Source organism: Ptychodera flava, chromosome 6, assembly GCF_041260155.1.
Source record: "Ptychodera flava strain L36383 chromosome 6, AS_Pfla_20210202, whole genome shotgun sequence".
Lineage (NCBI taxonomy): Eukaryota > Metazoa > Hemichordata > Enteropneusta > Ptychoderidae > Ptychodera > Ptychodera flava.
This window is the reverse complement of record NC_091933.1, coordinates 9,138,471-9,158,906: the sequence shown is the minus strand read 5'-3', so window position 1 is coordinate 9,158,906 and position 20,436 is coordinate 9,138,471. Positions and strand designations below refer to the sequence as shown.

Genomic DNA, 20,436 nt, shown 5'->3' with positions numbered 1-20,436 from the left:
AGCTACTGTAAGATGCAATTCAAAACTAAGGGAGCCGTCATTATATACAGCCAGGGAGTCGCCCAACAAATCAATAGCTTGCTGTAAGAGGGTTAGGCCGAACAAAAATACTCGTGTGTGCTGCTGTGATCAAGTCATACTTTAGTCAATGTACATCATAATTGTGCTCAAAACACACACACACACACACACACACACACACACACACACACACACATATATATTATATATATATATATATATATATATATATATATATATATATATATATATATATATATATATATATATATATATATATATATATATATATATATATATATATATATATATATCATTTTACTTGTATTCTTTCAGTGGGATGAAAGATTCATTTTAATGGTAAAGATGAATAGTTGGAAATTATTTCATCACCACAATCATATTCATTTCTTCCCGGGAGGTTCCTTAGAACTAGTGAAGTTGTTTGCATTCAAGCGTGATGTCTTCGTGTTTCCTTACTAAGGCGATGAGAGAGTCGGCAGAATTTAATGCTCTTTGCTGTAATTCAATGCGGGAATTTGGAATATTTGGTTTGGTTATTTGAATATCCCAGTTTACAGGAGAGGGTATAGAGCTAATAAGTTTGAACATAGACAGTCTATATAGGTATAGACATATATAGAGAGATATAGGTACTTTCTGACGAAACGATTCGACAAGTAGGGAAATGAACACTCCTGATAGTGATGGCATGTTGCTTGAAACACGATTGGAACTAATTTGGCCCGGGGATAATTGGATAGTAAATTAATGTCGATTCAATCTACAAATGTTATCTCATAATGCTTTTCTGTTTAAATTACACACTGTTTTTATGAGGAATTTGCGATATTGCAACATTCAGCTATATGGCATCTAACACTTTGGAGAAATTTGCAAAATATGAAAATCCAATTATCCCAAATTAGTTCCAATCGTGTTTTGAATTCATCCGTGTTATCAAGGATGGCACACTTCCCAACATCGATCTTTTTCGAACACTGCGATTGGTCCACATCATTGTATCTTTTGCCTTATTATAAATATTTGGAACTGTTCTCACTTCCCGGAAACTGATGTGTAAAATTAACTATGAAAAAGATGTCAATTTGTGAAGTTATGTTATCGCATATGTCAAATGTTCCAGACGATGACAACAAGAGATAATAAGTTCAACTTCATGTGTCTTTGGCTGTTTTATTAAATATGTTTTAAATTGTTATTGAAATCATTAGTTTTTGAGATGTGGATGCTCAAGGAGTAACAAAGGTCCCGCGTTATAAGTTGCTAATAATTACAAAAACATCATTGCAAACAGTTTTATTGCTCATTAATATCTGAATAGCCTTTTCTCCCATACTGACAGTATTTCAAAGCAGATGAACCTCATTTTGCGACACCATCAGTCCTTTGAACCCTTTGCTGTTTCTTGTCTATGCATCCAGATGCACTTCATTTTGCGACACCATCAACTTCATTTGAATCCTTTGCTGTTTCTTGTCTTTGCATCTAGGAATGGATTTGCATCTTTTCTCCATTTATCTTATCTTTGGTACAGTCCGTTGGAAATCGTCGTCACCATGGTAATTGGCCTCATTGTTTCATTTCTTACTGGTAAGAAATCTCACCATGTGTCATGATGTGTCTATAGAAACCGTACAAGATACGATGAAATTCGGCACCAATGTCATTTCACTGATTATAATTCATACAGTGAAAACACATCTTCCTTGCCGACTATCTTAAAATAGCGAACATTACATGGGATACCTTTCTAATAACTGTAATAAGGACAATTAATGATGATTCTCAGCGGAATATAGTCGCAACGGTGTCTTCTCACAAAATCTTGTTCTTACCCAGTTAGAAATAAAATGTAGTGAACACAATCATTGTTAGATATGCACATTTGCCATTGAAAGTAGAGCACGTCTCGGGGATAGATTTTCGGACTCTCAAAACCAATACTTTTCTCGTCTAACGCTTGTGGGGGCTTATTTAAAGTGCCCTGAGTTAGAAATTTCCACAATCTTAGTTTTTCGAAAACCGAAAGTTTTACTTATTATATAGGAATTACAGTCATTTTGAATTTCAAATATCGGTAAATGTCAGACAGTTTTTTTCTCTAGTACAAAGCTTTGCTCGTTGACCCCTGATATCTATTTTTGATTTTCAAGGAGAATTATTGAAAGTTTCCTTCATTGAGGAAAGTTTCAACAAAAATATCAATCTTTCACTTTGGAGGCGTATGCCCAAGCTATCGTTATTAACACCTATCTAAATTTCAGGAAGGTAGACACTCAGGAACCCTTCAAAAATTACATGATTATCAGGTACATTTTCCTGACTAACACGCAATTAATTTAATGTATTTACATTTTCGTCGAAACCCTAATCACATATCATTAAACGAGTGAGTATATTCATGTTAAATTTATTATATTACACTGCAGGACCCAATGACCCTAATGACTTAGACAGCAAGGTTATGTCGCCCTTGGTTTACAAGCTATGCTGCTGTCTGAAAAAACCCACAACGACTGACCAAGTTGAGTTGAAGAAAGTTGTACAAGATACATCATCGGTTAGTTACCGAACTTTGCTTTGTTCATATCGATTTACATCATAACGTAATGCTTTTGTGCAGATTATGATTTAAGCTTTATTTCTCGGCTTATTTCCTGATATATTGATTTTTTTTGAGACTGGGCAGAAAATACAGGAGGTGGACCGGTGGTTCATTTTCAGATTTTCCATTTATTAGTGACTGTTCCCACACATAACATCTTTTATGTTTGCCAGCTCTCAGAGACCATATTGGGTCTCGAGGGCTGAAGTGCACCATGCTCGAACAGCTGTCAGAACTTTATCTATTGCATTTACATCTCAATTGCAAACAACAGATGTAAAATGGCCGTGCAGAAGGGCCTCTTCAAGCAATCAGCCCGACTGTCTTTTTTCACACTAAGAAGCATCTTGCTGTTTCTCAGATTGGGCTTCTCTTCCGTATACTCAGCACATCACTCAACTCCCTTCGCATCATACTTGGGAAGTATGCAGGTGGTATAGTGTCATAACGCAATAATGTGACGTAATCCTTTATTGAAATCTCATCCCTTACGGGAATTGATTTTAGTGACAATAAAGGTTTCATAAACTCACTGACTTACACATCTTTTGTAAGCCTCAAAAAACGTTAGGGCCAATCAAGAATGTCTCTGAAGGATAATGAGCATGTTCGAATCTGCTTATTGTACGCCTTCTCGACAAAACCATCATACACCATAATTCTTGATGATGCTTAACAGTTGCGTCCATTTTTCGCGACGAAGAGAGTCAAGAAAAAGGCTGTATATATGATGTTCACTGCAGTGGAAACTCGCGCCTTCCAGGAGAGTATACCTTGGTCAATATCAAATACAAAATGGATATCAGTTTCTTCATTTACAGATCAAGATCTATATCAACAGTGTTTGCTATTTTCCATTTACCGATGACTATATTCCAATAGACAACTTAAGTCTTACTGTTAGGACCAAGAAGACCAAGGTGATGCACCCTTCTCCTGGAAGTACTCTTTCAAGGAAGTCTTGTCACAATGAATTGACTAAAACTTACCGCTGTGTGTAAGTTCATAAATTTGTATTGTGAACACTGATTCTGATTCAGCTGCTGCTCAGGCAAATGTTACCTTCCAGCGTGTGTGTAGTGTGGCAAGGTTCATCGGCATCACCGTTTCTGTGATTGGTCCCAGCTGATTGTCGAGTGTGTTACATTCTGCGTCAGCTATAACGTTAACTATATGTACACACCGCTTTGGGATTGCAGTCTGTTTCGGTCAATAAATTTCTGACTGTCCGGTTTTTAATGTGAAAAAGGAATGGAGGAAGAGTAAACATGTACCGTCTCTGCCAAATATCATGCCGTACTGCCAAAAACAAAAAATATTCAGAAAATGCATATCACGGGACTTCTTTAATTAAATGTGGAACTCGTACTTGTCAACTGATAAATGTTCGACAATTAATGATTACGTTCCATGATCAAAATGCTATTTTGCGCCATTTTTACATGTAGGGGCCTATATCACGTGATACATATAGTACCGCTATCATCAGTGTATCATTATTGGAGTAAGGGATTGGGAGAGCAGTTAGCATGTTTCATGCAGTTAGTGGGAGAAGTTTCGGAAACACCAGCCCTCCTCACTGTAATATCTGTCCAGTCCGATATTTTTAATGCTATCATAAAAGAGTAACTAGTAATGGTATATTTCAGTTACGCAGACAACAGCCAATAGATGAGTGAAACTCCATAGTCAACGAGGCGTCATATTAGCTGTATGTTTTGTCAACTATGATCAAATACACAGTAATAGTGTGAACAGAGATCGTGTGTTCCAGTGTTTTGTCTTACATCACTCTCTGATCGATAATATTATTAGAATTCTTGTTTCGGCAAGACTAAAAGAAACTTAACAAACACTGAACAATCTTACAAATCAACGTAATCCTATGGTGCCCTTGCTTCACAAAGCTCTGGGGCTCCCCTCGGAAAACCCCAACAGTTTTTATTACCAAAGTTGGACCAAGTTTTCTTCAGGCACACCGCTGTAAATCTTGTGATATACTCTTCCCTTTTTGTAGGTCACGCCGTACACCGTCACAAATCCGTGTGCTGACACAAACAATACAGAATAGGAAACAAAGATGTGGTTCGTGAACGGAAGATGTCGACTGAGGCTGACTGGCCATGTTTGATCGCCCAATGTTTCTCATAATTATTACTGTTATGCAGTATAGTTTCAACACAAATACAAGGTTGTTCGCTGTCATTTACAATCGCTTTTAATATCAAGTGCGTCATAGCAATATGGTGATCAAGCAATAGCATTCAAATGATCATTTTATTACGTTCTTCTGTTGTAAGTTCAATACACTAAATTGATGAACTTTTAGACTGTTCCTCGGAATTGCCGATGTTATCCGAAACTTTAAGCTCCATAAGCTGTATCTTTTGGCTATTTTTTCAGATTTTGTTTTGTGGTTTCCCTACACTTTTTGCATTGAATCCCTAAACTATAATGTCATGCCAAGTATTTAGCATATCAACACAACCTATATAAGTATAATCTCCATTGTTATTGTTGAAAATTGTATTCAAGTCCGGACTTGAATTCATTTGTAAACAATAAACAATGATCACTACACACATACAAGCTGTGTTGACAAAAAGAATACTCGAAATTTCAGCATGACAAACGGATTAGGGTCAGACACGGTAGTTGATATACATAACCAGAACACTGAAAAACTTGCCACAAGTTACAGCTTATGTCCCTTTAATCGTGGGCAAAAATCATTCAACTAATTACTTGCTCCCCATCCTAATGAAGGGCCCGTAAAGCTAACTTTTGATTATTTTTGATTATTTTTTCACTTGTTTTGAATGTCAACCATGACTTTTTGTTCTAACTCCTCAAAGCAGATTGAGGTACACAGTATTCAGCTTGTCAACTCAGCCTGTACTTGTGTAAATTGCGCTGTTAATGTTGGTAAGTGAATTCTGGTCCTGACTATTGTGAACGATAAAAGTGCATTTCACACATAGAGAAGCAATGTTGATAAGCTAAGTAAGGGGTGTTTAAACGTTCTTCTGGGAGTAGCATAAGAACTTGCAATTAACATACAAAATAAAAATAATGAAAAAAAATCATCAAAAGTTAGCATTACTGGCCCTTTAAGGTATTTTACTGCGATGCCAAACCCAGATTAAAGTAAACCTTCAACTTTAGATTAAAAAGAATTAGGCAGACTATCTGCAAAATGCAATACAATTGTAAACTGCGGATAAATTTCTTAGAGTTAGGATTCGTGAAGTTTTTGTTCCCAATCGTCCCCGGAAATTTGTGACACGATCTGTACGTAATCTGATTTTGGAGTTAGTGAGTCGTTTTTAGCTGACCTGCTTCAACCAACATAAATTCAGAAAGGTCAACCGATGCATTGGTCCTGTGAGTATATCGATGATTGCAAATGGGTTTGAATTATTAGATGAGCGACGTTGCAGATAAGAAATCGGCGAAAACTTGATGGTATGCAGGAGTTTTTTCGTGACGGAGTTGGCTGCATTCCGTTAGAATAGTATAACAGAACCCCATGGCCTCGGTGTGTGTAAATAAAGGCACAGGGGATTACTTTTGCATACATTGCACTAATTTGCATATCAGCTTGTAAAAATACGGCTTTATTTTACATATGTAATAATAAGCAGGATTATTGCACTACAAAGTCGGTCGTGTGGGTGCATAGAGCGCATCGGCAGTGGAGATTTCGGCCATTCTTGAGACATATTACATGATAAAAATTATTAATAATACGGTAAATTTTCAATTGGGTTCGAGCCCACAACGTACGGCACCCTGTAACCTAGCGGAGAAGTCAAAGACAAAACTTATATATATATATATATATATATATATATATATATATATATATATATATATATATATATATATATATATATATATATATATATATATATATATATATATATATATATATATATATATATGTATGTATGTATGTATGTATGTATGTATGTATGTATCCCACAGTATACCAATGTTGTTAAAAACATAACCTCAGACGGAGAGCTGGCAAATGAAGGTTGTGTTGGAAAAGATTTGACATACAACGATCACATCAAAAGGACGCACCGAAACCGAAGTGAGCTGAGATACTGAGATTCAGTTGCATGTATTTCCTTGATGCTAACTTTTTCGAGTTTCCCCCAGGCTATCCCCAAAAATCTTCAAAATATCCCCAGAACATCAAATAATCCAAAATGCCTTTATGTCGAGGAATATAATGAACTGTTTACTTCGAGAACTATCCGTAGTATTTGAGGCAGTTGTTTGTTATTGTTTTGAAGTATTTCAATGGAAGGTGATGTGCACTGTATGTCTCTGTAGCTACGGAATGGGGGTGTTTTGTATTTTGTGATGAACGCCTTAGACAGACAACACTAGTATAATAAATTAGATTTACTGATGAGGATATACTGCTACAGTGAAAGCAGAGGTTCAATGTTACTACCTTGTGGTCAAAGTAGACAAATACTATCTTAAAGGCACTTTTGGCGATCCCTGGGATCGCCTTTGTTCTAGTCTGTAAGAGGATTATGGAGGTGTGATAGCCTTTTGTTTTTAATTGAAATTGTAATCTTGTGGGTAAATTTTCTGATGAGAAAATCTGGCGCCAACACACCTATACCTACTATACCTACTATACATCTACATATTAGCCAAAAAACGAATGAGTTAAAACTACTGTTGGTGTTTATTTAGAGCCTTTGTTGCTCGTATAAGTTACCAATGTCAGCAATGTGCCAATCATTGGCGAATTACGTAAAACAAATTAAGGTTTTCTATGACATTACCATGTTTTTATCTTTTCTCATGTTGGTATGATGCCAAGGTCAATTTTCCCTCGCAACTTAAGCTTAAGCATGTCTCGCATAACTTTAAGCCATTCGCGCACTTGAGACCACTTATTTTAACTTTTACATTAAAATTGTCGTTCACGTGCTGGACCCTATTCAAATGTGGCGCCACAGGTACCAACATGAGGGATCGATAGTCCGATTTGGAGACACGTCAAGCGATTTCAGTATGATAATTGTAATTTTCTCACGCGTGACAACGCCCAGTCAGAAAATGCTTAAAATGAACAAAAATTTGATGTACAGTAACACTCTTTTCTCCATCTATCCTAGAAGCTCCATGATGCCACCTTGGGTTCCAGAGACAACGGTCCATTAGCTTAGTTTAGAACAATTTGCAGCTTTAATTTCGTTAGTTTAGAATCATCTTGGTATCGCACCCTTAAAATTAAAGAAAGTCTTCAATTGAATCTTTCAGTGAGTGAGTACGTGCCTCAGTAATTCCAGCTCAAGCTCCCGAATACCTTGAGCTAAGCAAAGCAAGTATCATCCCCGTCTTAAATCCCCCTTTGCTTACCCACAATTTGCATTATCTCACATGGTGGACAATCCGGTTGCGTGTGAAATTTTCACGTGGCATCATACAAACAGGAGAAAAGATAGAAACATGAAACTGTATCATTTGCGTAGTGAGGAAAATTAGTGCGAACGAGTTTTTCAAAATCGTCGTGGTTGTACATGACGCGACGTGGCGTTTTCCGTTTGCATAGCGAGACAATGTCCCACAAATTCCACTTCCCCGTAGGCAAGGTCTCGTCGTTTTGCCCGGCGTTGACAAGTAATAAGGAGATGGATGGATGGACATGTGCCAAATCGTGTGGGAAGACTGGAAAGGAGAGGAATTTTCGGTGTGGAGTGAGGGCAGTTTTGCATTATGAAAAGGAGAGGGGGCAAGAGGGTACTTTCACCAAACAGAAAATTTATACCCGTAGCGAAGTAGCCTATATTTACATGGAAAACGCGTTCTTCTTACAATCTCTCGAAATCTTCTGATTGGCTGTCACTGATTTTTGTGTTAACGAAAGTTCAAGAAATTCTGCGCCTAAATTCAATTAATTTGATGTGCTCATGCAAACGATTTAGGCCTGACTATGTTGAGGGGGGTAGAGGTAGTAATTTACACCCTATATCGCATAATTAACAAATACGAAATCGGACATATTTCCGTAATGACTGCATCGATCTGAGTGAAACAGAAACATTGTGGAAGGCTAATAATATCCGTTATTGATATTATTAAAGGAACAAATGCAACCACAGGAATTGACAGATGACAACTGGTTTAATTTGTTTAGCTTGATTAAAAAACACAATGTAAGGGAAGTGTGCTGTAATTGCTTGCCAAGAATAAACAATCAAATTGGATCAACTTGTTTCACCATACTGCATTAAAATTAATTATGGACAATATTTGTTACCTTATTCTAATACATGAAATTAAAACCTTTGAGTTACTTTAGTAGTGAAACAAATCTTCTCGAAATAAATAGAGTACAGTCGTAGTGGAAAGCTCTTAAAACTCAAAAAATGTCAGAAATGTCTTTTCTTCTTATCAAATGGTCAATTTCTCTCTCTCTCTCTCTCTCTCTCTCTCTCTCTCTCTCATATCCAGCCATATTCATATAGTATGAATATGCCTACATACGCATACATAAAATCTTACCCACGCATATATTTATAATACACACACACACATACACACACAATTGGATTCACAAGGCACCCCTGAAAATTGTTTAATTTTTGTATAAAGTGGTAAAATCACAGAAAAAAAGAAAGACAGGTAAGTGATTATGACTATGTAGATGACTATGTAAACCAGAAAATAATGATTCAGTTAATTTAGAAATTATTTCTCCCCGTACAAAAAAAAAACAAAAAACAACAAAAAACACACAACTGTTTTTAATATCTCACTAGGTGAAGATCAGATATACATAAAAGCTATAAAATATTTCTGTGGTACCAACTTTAACTTGAGGAAACTTTTAAAAAACCGAGCGAACACTTTTACAAGTGCTATGTAGATTCTCGTCACAATACACACTTGGTCATACCAAAATATAACTGTTTTAACAATGTTGCATTACAAATAGCCGAAATAATTGCAATATCACACAGATTTAGTCCTAAAAATGCATATTTTGACTTATTTGCTAACAAGTTGGCAAAGCTAACTGAACCGTAGCGTGAAGGTTTCCGGCTTTGGTTGCCGTTTCCGAGGCAAAGACGCGATGCACATGCTCTCATATTCAAAGAAGCAAAACGACACTCGTGGCTAGCTAGATCAGTATGTGAGAAACAGTTAGACATGTTTCAGGAGTCATTTGTGAAGTGGCATGAATGAACAAGTGATGAAATAAATAGTACGTCTACGGTATAGAGATGTGCAAAGGAGTGGTACACTTGTTACATACAATTGCTAATATAGAAATATGCAAAACACGTAGTTCAGACCCTGGTACAACAAAGCGCGGACCCCCATATGGCACTCATTGGAAAGGCAAGGTACCCATACTTGTTCCGCAAAATATCAAAACATCCCTTATCTGGGAATATTTCGACAAAATAGACACTCTTATTGTGAGAAACACTAGAGGGAAAAAAATCTAGTGAATGGAACCAGAAAAATCTAGTGAATGGGATAATTGCAAATACAGTCACAATCATAGTTGTGTCAAGCGATATATCAATGTAGTCTATTGTTGTTGGCTGTACCAACTTAACTTCAGTACAGTCTGGAGCAACATGATAAGCTTAACTCTTGGGAAAAGTGTACACGATGACGTATTTATTAAAAAATTTCGTTTTCAATTTAGTGCTTACAAGAGTTCAAAGGGTTATTATAATCCTTTCAAGGATCAGCGTTTCATTGTAAAAAAACTACCCCCTTTTCCGTATTTGAGCGAACCAAGATGATGAAGAAAAAGCCCCTTGTCAGTGATTTTGGGAACACGTATAGGTGTCCATTTTCCCGGAGAGTGTCGCCACCGGGTCGAGGACACGGTTTGGAAAGAAACATTGTTTTTATAAATGATTTAAGAGGCCGACGTTGAACTGGCTTTTGTAGCGTTTGTTTGTTCATTGATGAAGATAGCAGCGAGAATTGCCACGGTTAAACGGGGTGTTTTAGCAGTTTTAGCGTCATCGTAGCTTGGTAAGCCTACCATCTATACGTCATAGGAATTATACAGTTTGACTGTTTTCGGATGCGTCGAACGGTACTTGACTTTTGTTAAAGCAGAAACAAAATAACGTCCCTGGCAGCTACTTTTTGGAACTCAAGTTACAAGAAATACTCATCATCGTTGTAATTGTACGGTGTGTCTTCGTATGGATCATCTCCATAGGAATATGGATCGTTAAAAAAATCATGAGGTATTCGACTCCTTCGCACCTCTCGAAAACGCCTTTGTCCAAATTGTTGTTCTAGCCCATCTATTTTTTCTCTTATTATATCAAGTGCTTGGAATGTGCCGAAGGCTGTAAGTTGACCTCGTTTAGGGCCTCGAACGCCTGCCACCGCTCTCAAAGTAACAGTTTCTGCACCGCTTATCTGTTCTAACCCCTGCTCGCACTTCTCAATGGTTGTATCTTTAGTAAGCACGATCCAGCAATGTGGAGAGAGTTCCCTAGAGAGCTCTTCTTCAGTCTCGTATACCCGACCTTTGATGAGATTATTAATGTCTCCTGTTTGAGCTAATTGGTGAAAGGCCCCGATTGCTGTTTCGCCGAGTCGGTAAATTTGTTCGTTAGGTACGGGTGCGGATTGTAATCTATTCTTTGTCGTCGCCAACGACGTTTCGTCATACTGCAGTCGACTGCAGTATTCAAGAAAATTAACTAAAAGATGGCCTGGATTTTCCTTTTTCAGCTTCTGCGCATAGTTTATGTAACTGCCATTTTTGACCAGTTGCAATAATTGTCTCCATTCCTTGTCGACGACATCCGGTCTAAAATTATTCACGGTATCAATGTACTCGCTCTCCAGCGCAAAATCGAGTAATATGTTAATAAGACAATTCCGACTCAACAACGCATGTACTGGCGGAGTGTCACCATATGTGACGTCACGAATGATGGCCCATTTGAGAAGGATGTCAACGGCCGGTAACAGACTCGGATAGGCCACGATATACTCCTTAATTACGACCGATTCGATGACATCATTCTGCCCATATAGATAATCAACCATGGTTTTCTTTTCGTCTCCTAAATTTTGGTATAATTGGCGATTTATCTTGTCGATTATCGGGTTATTAGCCAACTCTGTCGTCGGGTCTGAGACTCTTGTTTTTATTTGGACCAACAAATCCGCTACTATCCATGGCAAACTCAAAAATGTAGGCTTTCTTTCAGAATACGTAACGTAATACCACGCTGATGCTTTTGCCAGCTTACGTTCATTCTGCGAGTCGTTTTCATCGGTTACACAATTTTCAACATCATCGTCTCCAAACTCTTCGTAGAATTCATCGCGTGTTACTTTTATTAAGTTTGAAACTTTGGCTCGTATGACTTTTTCAGTGTCAAACCGCTCGTTTCTTTCTGTTATCCTCTTGTCTAACTTAGAGATACAGCCCGACAAGACCTCAGACTCGCTTCTAACACCGAATTGATGCATTATTAATTCTAATTGGTGGTTATAGCGGTCACGTGACTTTCGGGCAGCTTCAAGGTAAGTTTTGTAGTTGACGTCACCTGATGGGGGCAACAGCAGCGAGCGATCAATGTTTACTGACGTCACGTCCGCGTTTTCGTCAACATTGCTATCGTTCGATCTCAGACTTTGCATCGTAACTTTTTCGACAGCCGAACATTGTCTGAACAGTTTACCAAGACACCGCCGTGATCGATAGGTGGATTTGTCCCTTTTGCCCATAAAATCAGGATACCTGACTGGTATTTGCTCTCTACTCAATGTGGGACAGTATCCAGTCTTTGCAAAATCAACAGCTTTGGCCAATAGCTTTGCCAAGTCGATGCAGATGTCGGAAAATATGCCTTTCACTTCGTGGTCTGCCCTAACCAAATGTGCATTGGACATAGTGCCCAACCGATCGTTTTGTATGTACTCTGCTATAAATTTAATCATATCTTCTAATTCGACTGCTCTGTCCAAGATTTTTTTCTCTGCCGGTGGGAAATGCATTGGGGGAAAATTCTCTCTAGAATAGATCAAATCGGGATGCCATGTGACGAAATATTCATCTCCATCTAAATCAGATCCCGCCATTTCGTTCGGATGAGGTCGCGACCCTTCGGCAGGAAACACGATACAGTCGACCATATGACTCAACTTTGGGGTATCTATTGCTTCAAACTTTCTGACATCACCGGGGTGATAACAGGGGAATTTTGTGACGATTACCGGTCCAGTCAAGGTCTTCTTGGACTTTTTTGCTTCATCGAGTTTCTTGGAGTATTGCACGAAGACCTGGCCGTACTCGAGTGTACCGGTTTCATCGAGTACACCAATCATGTTTCGGCCATAATCGGGAGGGATTTCAATCCTCGCTCGTCTTCGTAAGTCACCTGAAATAAATTTGTAAAAAAATAGGAAAGTGTTGTATTCAGTTGCGATACTGGTTGGTGATCACATGAAAAAGTACGATCGGTATTAACCAAGTCCAAGGTATCAGTCAAAGGGGCTGAGGTCTACTCTTAAAATCCTTGGCATTAAATCCAGCTGATGATACATTTTTTTCGGAAAACTAAATCACCTTCAATGCTGAAATATGTAACATCTTGAGCACCTTTTGACTATACGGGAATAAATAGTGTTGATAACGCGGAGATAGAATGATCTCACACAAGGTAGTTTTGGTTATCTGTAGTCACCGTCTCTCCATCCACAGAGGGACGATGCCATAGCATATCACTCGGTTTCTAGGGTGAAAGAGTGAATATTTTTCGTTTCCACCTGAAACTGCACATCAGTCACACACACAGTTACACGTACACAGTAGACATCTATATGTCTGACAAAGTTGAGTCACATTGTCGGTCTTTCTGCATTTCTAAAATCCTGGACAATGATGAGTGGCGTTCTTAGATATAGTCCACGACATCAAACACGTTGTCAATGACACAAATATGTCATAATAATGTCAATTTGTTCAGGACCTACGGGGAACATTGAAATGGGCTTAAAATTTAACAAATATAACACATGGAAGATCCCTTACCTAAAAAACTTTTATAGATAGCTTGTAGCATTCCCTTGAAAAATGGTTCCATTGTCAGGCTGATTCCATGAGTTTTCAATTTCTTGAAGTTAATACCGATACGAACTCTATTCTGTAGGGACCTAACGGCTTCTTTCTCAGACAAGAACATCCTCGCAAGGTTATTCAGCACATCGTCTTGAAGTTTAAGAAACACTTTATCGGGTATTCCCATTCCGGTCAGCAGGGTAATTGCTTGTCTGTTCAGGTAAAGACGGCCTGTACAAGAAATGAGAGAGCTTACTCAAGTGAAAGTTAGGTTTCACGATCAATCTTACGATTGCTTCGATTTCTGCTTCTGATGGAATGAACTGAACGACAGGTGTCCGTTGAAACCATAATGCTACTACGCATGCTCTAATTCGATCGCTTGACGAGTCGTTGTAACCTAAGGTTGGTTGGTATTACCTCCGAAATTTTTTTTGTCGATGATGTTATTATATTTTAACAATATATGTATATGGGCAACAATGTAAAAACGGAGTGTTTTACTCTGCCAATTTCAACGGTGTACATTTCAAATTACCTGGTGATGTTACTTTCATGATCTCTATCTTGCTGTGTTCACTTTCAAATTTGCGCATACTGCGTCTGATCCCAAGCTTTTCACCGCGAAGCCGCGTGTCTATGGCAACGACACCCTTGCATCCTCCGTATCGTATTTGGAAAGCGGAAGGGACGGTAGTTTTCCCGAGCTCTTTACAAATCTGTAAGACAGTTTAAAGGAGATTGCGGTCTGATTTGTGTTTCTCAGGAATATCGTAGGAAATACACACACACACACACTTCTCCGACACCACCATTTTAGCTCAAGTAGGACGTTACTCGGCTCGACTCGTTGTTTATCGTGTCCACATGATGTGTATCATCACAGTCACCTGAGTTCCAAAATTTCGCTATGCGCCCCATAGAGGTGTGTACATATGACTGAGTCTTCTTCTCAGGCCACACATCTACAAATGGTGCGCATAGGCGTAGAGCGGAATTTTAGAACAAAGGTGACTGGTATCATAAAATAGGTTGTTCTGCGGTCCCGCAGTGTTGTAATTTACTATTAGACATCCAAGTAAACAGTGTGGCAGGCAACGAAAAATTTTAAGAAGCGAGTGAATGTGGAGTTTCTAGTCCTCTAACTGCCAAAGCTACGGCTGTCTGACGTGAACTATATTATTAATTATAACAAGCAAACCTTAGATCTCTGATTTTGCACTCTGCAATTTTACACTCACCGCTTCTGCTAGGGATTGTGAAATTTTACCGATTCCATCGGAGAAGCAGTACGGCTTTCCAGTCTCATCTAATGATCCAGTGACGTCATCAATGTGGACTGCCTTTCCCTCTGCCACGGTGACGGCTACACTTTCCTCTGACGTAGAAAAGCACTGTCCCATCCGGGCGATGTACGTAGCAACACATCGTATCTTGCTAAAGTCGCCCATCCATATTCGTATATCGGCTGCTTTGCGCCCTTCGTCATCTTTTGCATAGAGCCAGCAACCGTGGTCCCGAAGTTGGCTGTTGGAACAGGCCAAGAATTCGTAGTTTCGACCGCCGACTCTGACGCCTGACAGAAGCGTGGATACTATACGCTGCTCCACTTCTTTAGAGGATGAAGCCTCGCTTGATAATCTTTGGTAATTCTCGTCACGAAAGACAACTCTCACACAATATTCTTCGCCAAACTCGCGGAGGATTCGATTCTCGAACATTAGCTCGGACTGCAGGAATATCAGTCGTGATGGAGTGACAATCAGCCGGCGGACGGAACGACATGTTGGCGGTAAGTATTTGTGATCATTTTCTGCTTCAACGTCGGATCGACTTGCATAGAACTCAACCGCTGCTTCGCAGGCCTTGTTGATATTCACAAAATGATTATTATCAACATCAATCACCACTTGGTGCAAAGCTTTCGATACGATACTGTCTGAGTGGCGGGCTAGAAAGTTTTTCAACATTGGTACAAATTCGTAGATCTGGTCCGTGACTCGGTAACCGCGACTGAGAAGACACTCGAGAGCGTAGTACATCTCAAATTCTCGAAACTTCAACCTCAGGCTATTGGCGCTGGGACGTTCCGAGGACGGGGCAGACGAAATACGAACGGGGCTGTAGTAAATTTTGAAATGAGATCGGCTTCGAAGACGGCTCATTGCACGACGGATGGAATCACGTGATTCCTTACCGGTAAATGCGAAACGAAGAACGGAGGAATTTCCGATAACTTCCGGTGCACAACCTGGAAAACTCCTCTTTCTCACCCAATTTGTTTTTTCACCTTCGCTATATGTACTGGATTGAAACAGCTTAGGCGGGTATTTCAACCAGAAGAAAAGTGACAGGACACTCTCTTTGTCATCGACGAGGACTATCTTTTCAAGTTCGTTGTAAGTTAGAGTGAGCTTATAGGGATGGGATTGCGGATCAAGGACATCATCTTGTATGTCGAGGAAACCGAGTTCCCTAGTAATGGCGTCAACGGTTTCATTTGGAGGAAACTGGAACATGACAGTCAGCGCGTTTCTGTCATGTTCCATCAGAATATCGATAGACTCGATGCTGTCATTTGTTTCGTAATGGTTGATAAACGTTCCTCTATCGATGAGGGCTCCGAACGACATCGACTTCGCTTTGATGTCTTTGTGGACAGCCGCCCGTCTGCCTCTGTAAGAATACAGTCGTCCGTCGTCGGAGGTCATCCATGCCTGTGCGGAGTCGCGTGGTGTTTGCTGGCACCATCGTCGTCTCACACTTGCGAAAAACTCCTTCACCGTCGAATATGTCTTTTGGTCGACTGATGGCGCTTTCAATCTGAACTTCATATTCGTTACCTTGTCGGAGTGTCTTTCATAGACGCTGTTAACCACCTCACGTGACAGAACTGTCCCATACTGCGTCAGTCGCTGTGAAATCTCCCGAAGTATATCTGCGTCACTAAGTGTCGTTGACAAGGTGATGTTCAGAGGAATATCAAAATTTTGCATGTTACTTTGACCTGATGATTTTGACATTGCCATCCCGATCCTATTTTAAGGCTTATCACTCCTTAACCTGGAAGATCACAGTGGTAAAGAAATCATAATTTTCAAATGATTAAAATAGCAAAATGATGGATTTACAACGGTTAAGAGTTAGGGTTACCAAACAATTTCTTTTTATTAATGAATTTAAATATTTAGTTTATTTCTTGATCCATTGGTGAAAAAATAGAGTTTAGTGCTATGGTGAGAATTCAGCATGGGCCTTTTGTTGTGGAGATCTGTCGAGGAGGGCGACTTTTGACGAATGAAGTCTTCCTTGGTCAAATATCATCAAAAAGGTCATTTGGAATGAAAAACTAAACTTCAGAATATTCCCGAAGCAAAGACACTGCTCAAAGTAGAAAGTGGTCAGTCAAACGACAATTATCGATGGCGGGAATAAGATCGTTCGGGTAGTATTCACACTGTATTGACATTTCCAACTTGAACCTTTTGCATGTCTATACTGTATTTTTAATAGGGTCATCTGATCGATGTTACAGTTGACTGTATATTATTGTATTATTTAAGTAAAAAACAGCTTATTCTGACTTTTTACACGCCAAACAAACGACTTTCGGTTTGGAAGCCAAACGGATAGTGTGACCTATCTGCGCTATTGTTCATTATCCCCAGACTTTAGTGAGCGACGTGACTTCTATGGAACTCAATTTCCTAGTATTCTGCGCCGGGGTTGTACATTTTTTGTGTTTGTGGTTGATCACAGTATTAGCAAAAAAGCAAATGAAATATAATTTGAGCAAAAAGCGATGACGGGAAAAAATCCTAATCTTCAAATCGTATATGTGGTGGTGCATTCGGAAGCGATAAAAAGTTGTTACGGGTCATTGGTCTGTACTCACTTGTACATGTCAATATATAAAACATATCCTGTTTTAAATGACAAATTGCAGTTTCTAAAAAATTCACATACTGAGCTGCAAAAATTGAGTGCATGCAAATATTTGAATGCACGGCCGTGTTGAGGCCTCGTGACTATCATGTTTCTCCGAGGTTCGGTTGCAAAAAAAAAAACAAACAAACAAACAAAAAAGAAATAAAAATATAACAAAAAACAAAAATAAAAATTAAAAAAATGGTATGTTGAAGTCAAAACGTGGTCTAACGATACACAGTCTGCATCTTGATTTGGGTAGCGACCGTATTAAATGCACCGCCGAAATCTTCCTGTGACCTAATCAGGTAATTTTCATCAATAATTACGACTTATTAGCTTCATGAAATTGAGAAAAGTATTCAACGTTTAGTCCTTATAGAGCATAATTACAACTACAGATCATACTCAACATTGAATGCTCATTCTGACATGTACTTCTCAGCATACTGTACAAAACAAAACTGTCCTATGATAGGGAGCGCCGCTGTGAACGAGCTCTGGCGGCAACCCCTGCCAGTTGAAGTCAAACTGAAGACAATGGTACCAAGAGTTCATAATTATTAATAGTAACCACGGGCACTCTACCTACTGCCCGATGAACAGTGAATTCGCACACCAGAGATTTATCTGTAACAAAGTCCTATTTGTGGAGAGACCGTACGGATACGAAACGTCTTGTTTTGAAATTTTGGAACCGAGCACAGTCAGATAGTTAGAGATGGAAATGAAATACATGTAAGCTTGTCAAAAGAAGATTTGAACGACGTCAAAGGAAGGGATTCTAATTAGTAATCTATCTATCTATCTATCTATCTATCTATCTGTCTATCTATCTATCTATCTATCTATCTATCTATCTATCTATCTATCTATCTATCTGTCTACTATCTATCTATCTTTTTTGGGATGTTGGTGGGACCGACAGTAAGCTTGTATGTTTTCACATGCTATTATAGGACCATATTTTCGGTATAAAACTTATAGTCGATTAATGATGATGATTCAAAGCATAATCATATTCATAGCTTTGAAACGATGAACGTCAAAGTTTGGGTTCTGACGATCAAACATGGTCGACAGTACGGTGATTACAGCAAAATAAGTGTTGCTATGCTGCGAGACATTGCGAGCATACAACGCCCTTCTGGCTACAACCCCTCAACCCCGGGGTTGCTATTAAAAATGAAAGTTATACTATGTACTGGCATAAGTACTTTTTAGGATAATCAACACACGCCTACGGATCATTGGAAGAACTCCAAGGTCATACAGACGTATTTCGAAATGTAACAGCTTCATTTCGGTAATATTTTAGAGAGAAAAAGATTATGTTTAGCTCAATATACACAGGTGAACTTTAACCCACCTTCAAAGTACTGCGTGGCGTACATGTATATAATCATGCAACGGAGGCGTAGAAATGAAAGATATTCGTTGCTATGGCAATGTATATACATGTACTTTCATTTTTACCTGATTCATTTAACATACGGACTAGACTCATCTGTACGCCGGGCGAATTTCACAGGCAATGTCGACGTCGCTCGGAGCACTGTCCGTATACAGCTACGTAATGGTTATTCCCAGGTTATTTTTAGCAGAATGGTTGTAACGTTTCTTGGTATTATGTATACGTCACAGTACGTCAGTGTGCCTGAAAACGGTTTGATTGGATGCGGCGTGTCAGTTCAGTCCACTATCACAGAGGGTTGAGCCTGAATTTATGTTCGAACAACGTTCCGTCCCTCCACAAAACCACAGGCCAGTTTGAATGCCCATCGCCAATTCTTGGCTTTCTTTGAAAATATTCGTTCAATTTTAATTAATTTGTCAACCCAAGATTAAAGTATTGGCTGGGTTCACCTTTTAGTTTGTCAAGCAGTCGTAAGTTGCGTGATAAAAAAGTTAATTTATGCAAATCACCGATTCTCTGACTTCTCTTTTCTCCCCAATTCAAGATTTCCAAAGAATTACATGTAATCCTCCATCTGACTCAAATTTTCTGAAATGTTCATATTATATTCCTTTTAATGCTAAATAACAAAACAACTATTTGTTTGCAATAAATTACTTACATTTCGATTAAGAGGCATTTACAAGGCGATACCGAATAGTCCAGTCAAAATAGGGTTAGACCCACCACAAATTGCAACAGAATTTTTTTCTTCGGAATGCATTTCAGAGAGGTGCCCAGAACAACATATTAAAAGTTTACTCGAATCCACCTTGGGGAAATATGTCTAATTTGCATAAATCAAATATGGCGGCCAACCATCCAACAAAATAACATAATTTGCTATATATCACATGTTAAACAAGCTATTTCAGTGATTTCAAAGTCTGACACTAGTAATTTGGCTCTGGGAATTATTTTGGAGGTATAATGTTCCTTATAGGTACTTTATTAATTTGCATAATTCCAATATGGCGGCCAACATTCCTGCAAAAGACATTTTCGGTCATATACCACGTAAATAACAAACTATTTCAGTGATTTTAAAGTTAAAGTATATTTCTCTAGCATGGACAAACGATTTTCAAGATGCTATGATTTGCATAGGTAATTTGTTAATTTGCATAATTCCAATTTGCTGGCCAACATTCCTACAAAGGACATTGTCGGTCATACACCACGCATTAAACAAGCTATTTCTTTGATTTTAAAGTTTTAATATTTTTCTTGGGTATGAAGAAACACTTTTAGTGGCTCAATTTTTACAAAGGCCCTTTAATAATTTGCATAAATTAAATATGGCTGCCATATTAA

General features: G+C 38.6%; 1 protein-coding gene and 1 long non-coding RNA gene across 3 annotated transcripts; one reads left to right on the top strand and one right to left on the bottom strand.

Moving 5' to 3' along the window:
* The first annotated feature begins 1,546 nt into the window (after window positions 1–1,546).
* LOC139134256 (uncharacterized) lies at window positions 1,547–5,939 on the top strand. Its single transcript, XR_011552753.1, has 3 exons — window positions 1,547–1,635; window positions 2,475–2,605; window positions 4,668–5,939. It is a non-coding gene; the product is annotated as an uncharacterized lncRNA (long non-coding RNA).
* A 2,848-nt stretch (window positions 5,940–8,787) lies between these two features.
* LOC139134773 (uncharacterized) lies at window positions 8,788–19,273 on the bottom strand. 2 transcript variants are annotated; one of them, XM_070701818.1, is made up of 5 exons: window positions 19,036–19,273; window positions 14,981–16,802; window positions 14,278–14,458; window positions 13,713–13,970; window positions 8,788–13,059 (listed from the first exon to the last, which is right to left on the bottom strand). In XM_070701818.1, the coding sequence occupies exons 2-5, from the start codon at window positions 16,766–16,768 to the stop codon at window positions 10,811–10,813; spliced, it is 4,476 nt and encodes a 1,491-aa protein (XP_070557919.1). In that variant the 5' UTR covers window positions 16,769–16,802; window positions 19,036–19,273; the 3' UTR covers window positions 8,788–10,810. The 2 variants fall into 2 exon arrangements, with proteins under 2 accessions (XP_070557919.1, XP_070557920.1); XM_070701819.1 differs by having other exon boundaries at window positions 19,143–19,272.
* Between the last annotated feature and the right edge of the window lie 1,163 nt (window positions 19,274–20,436).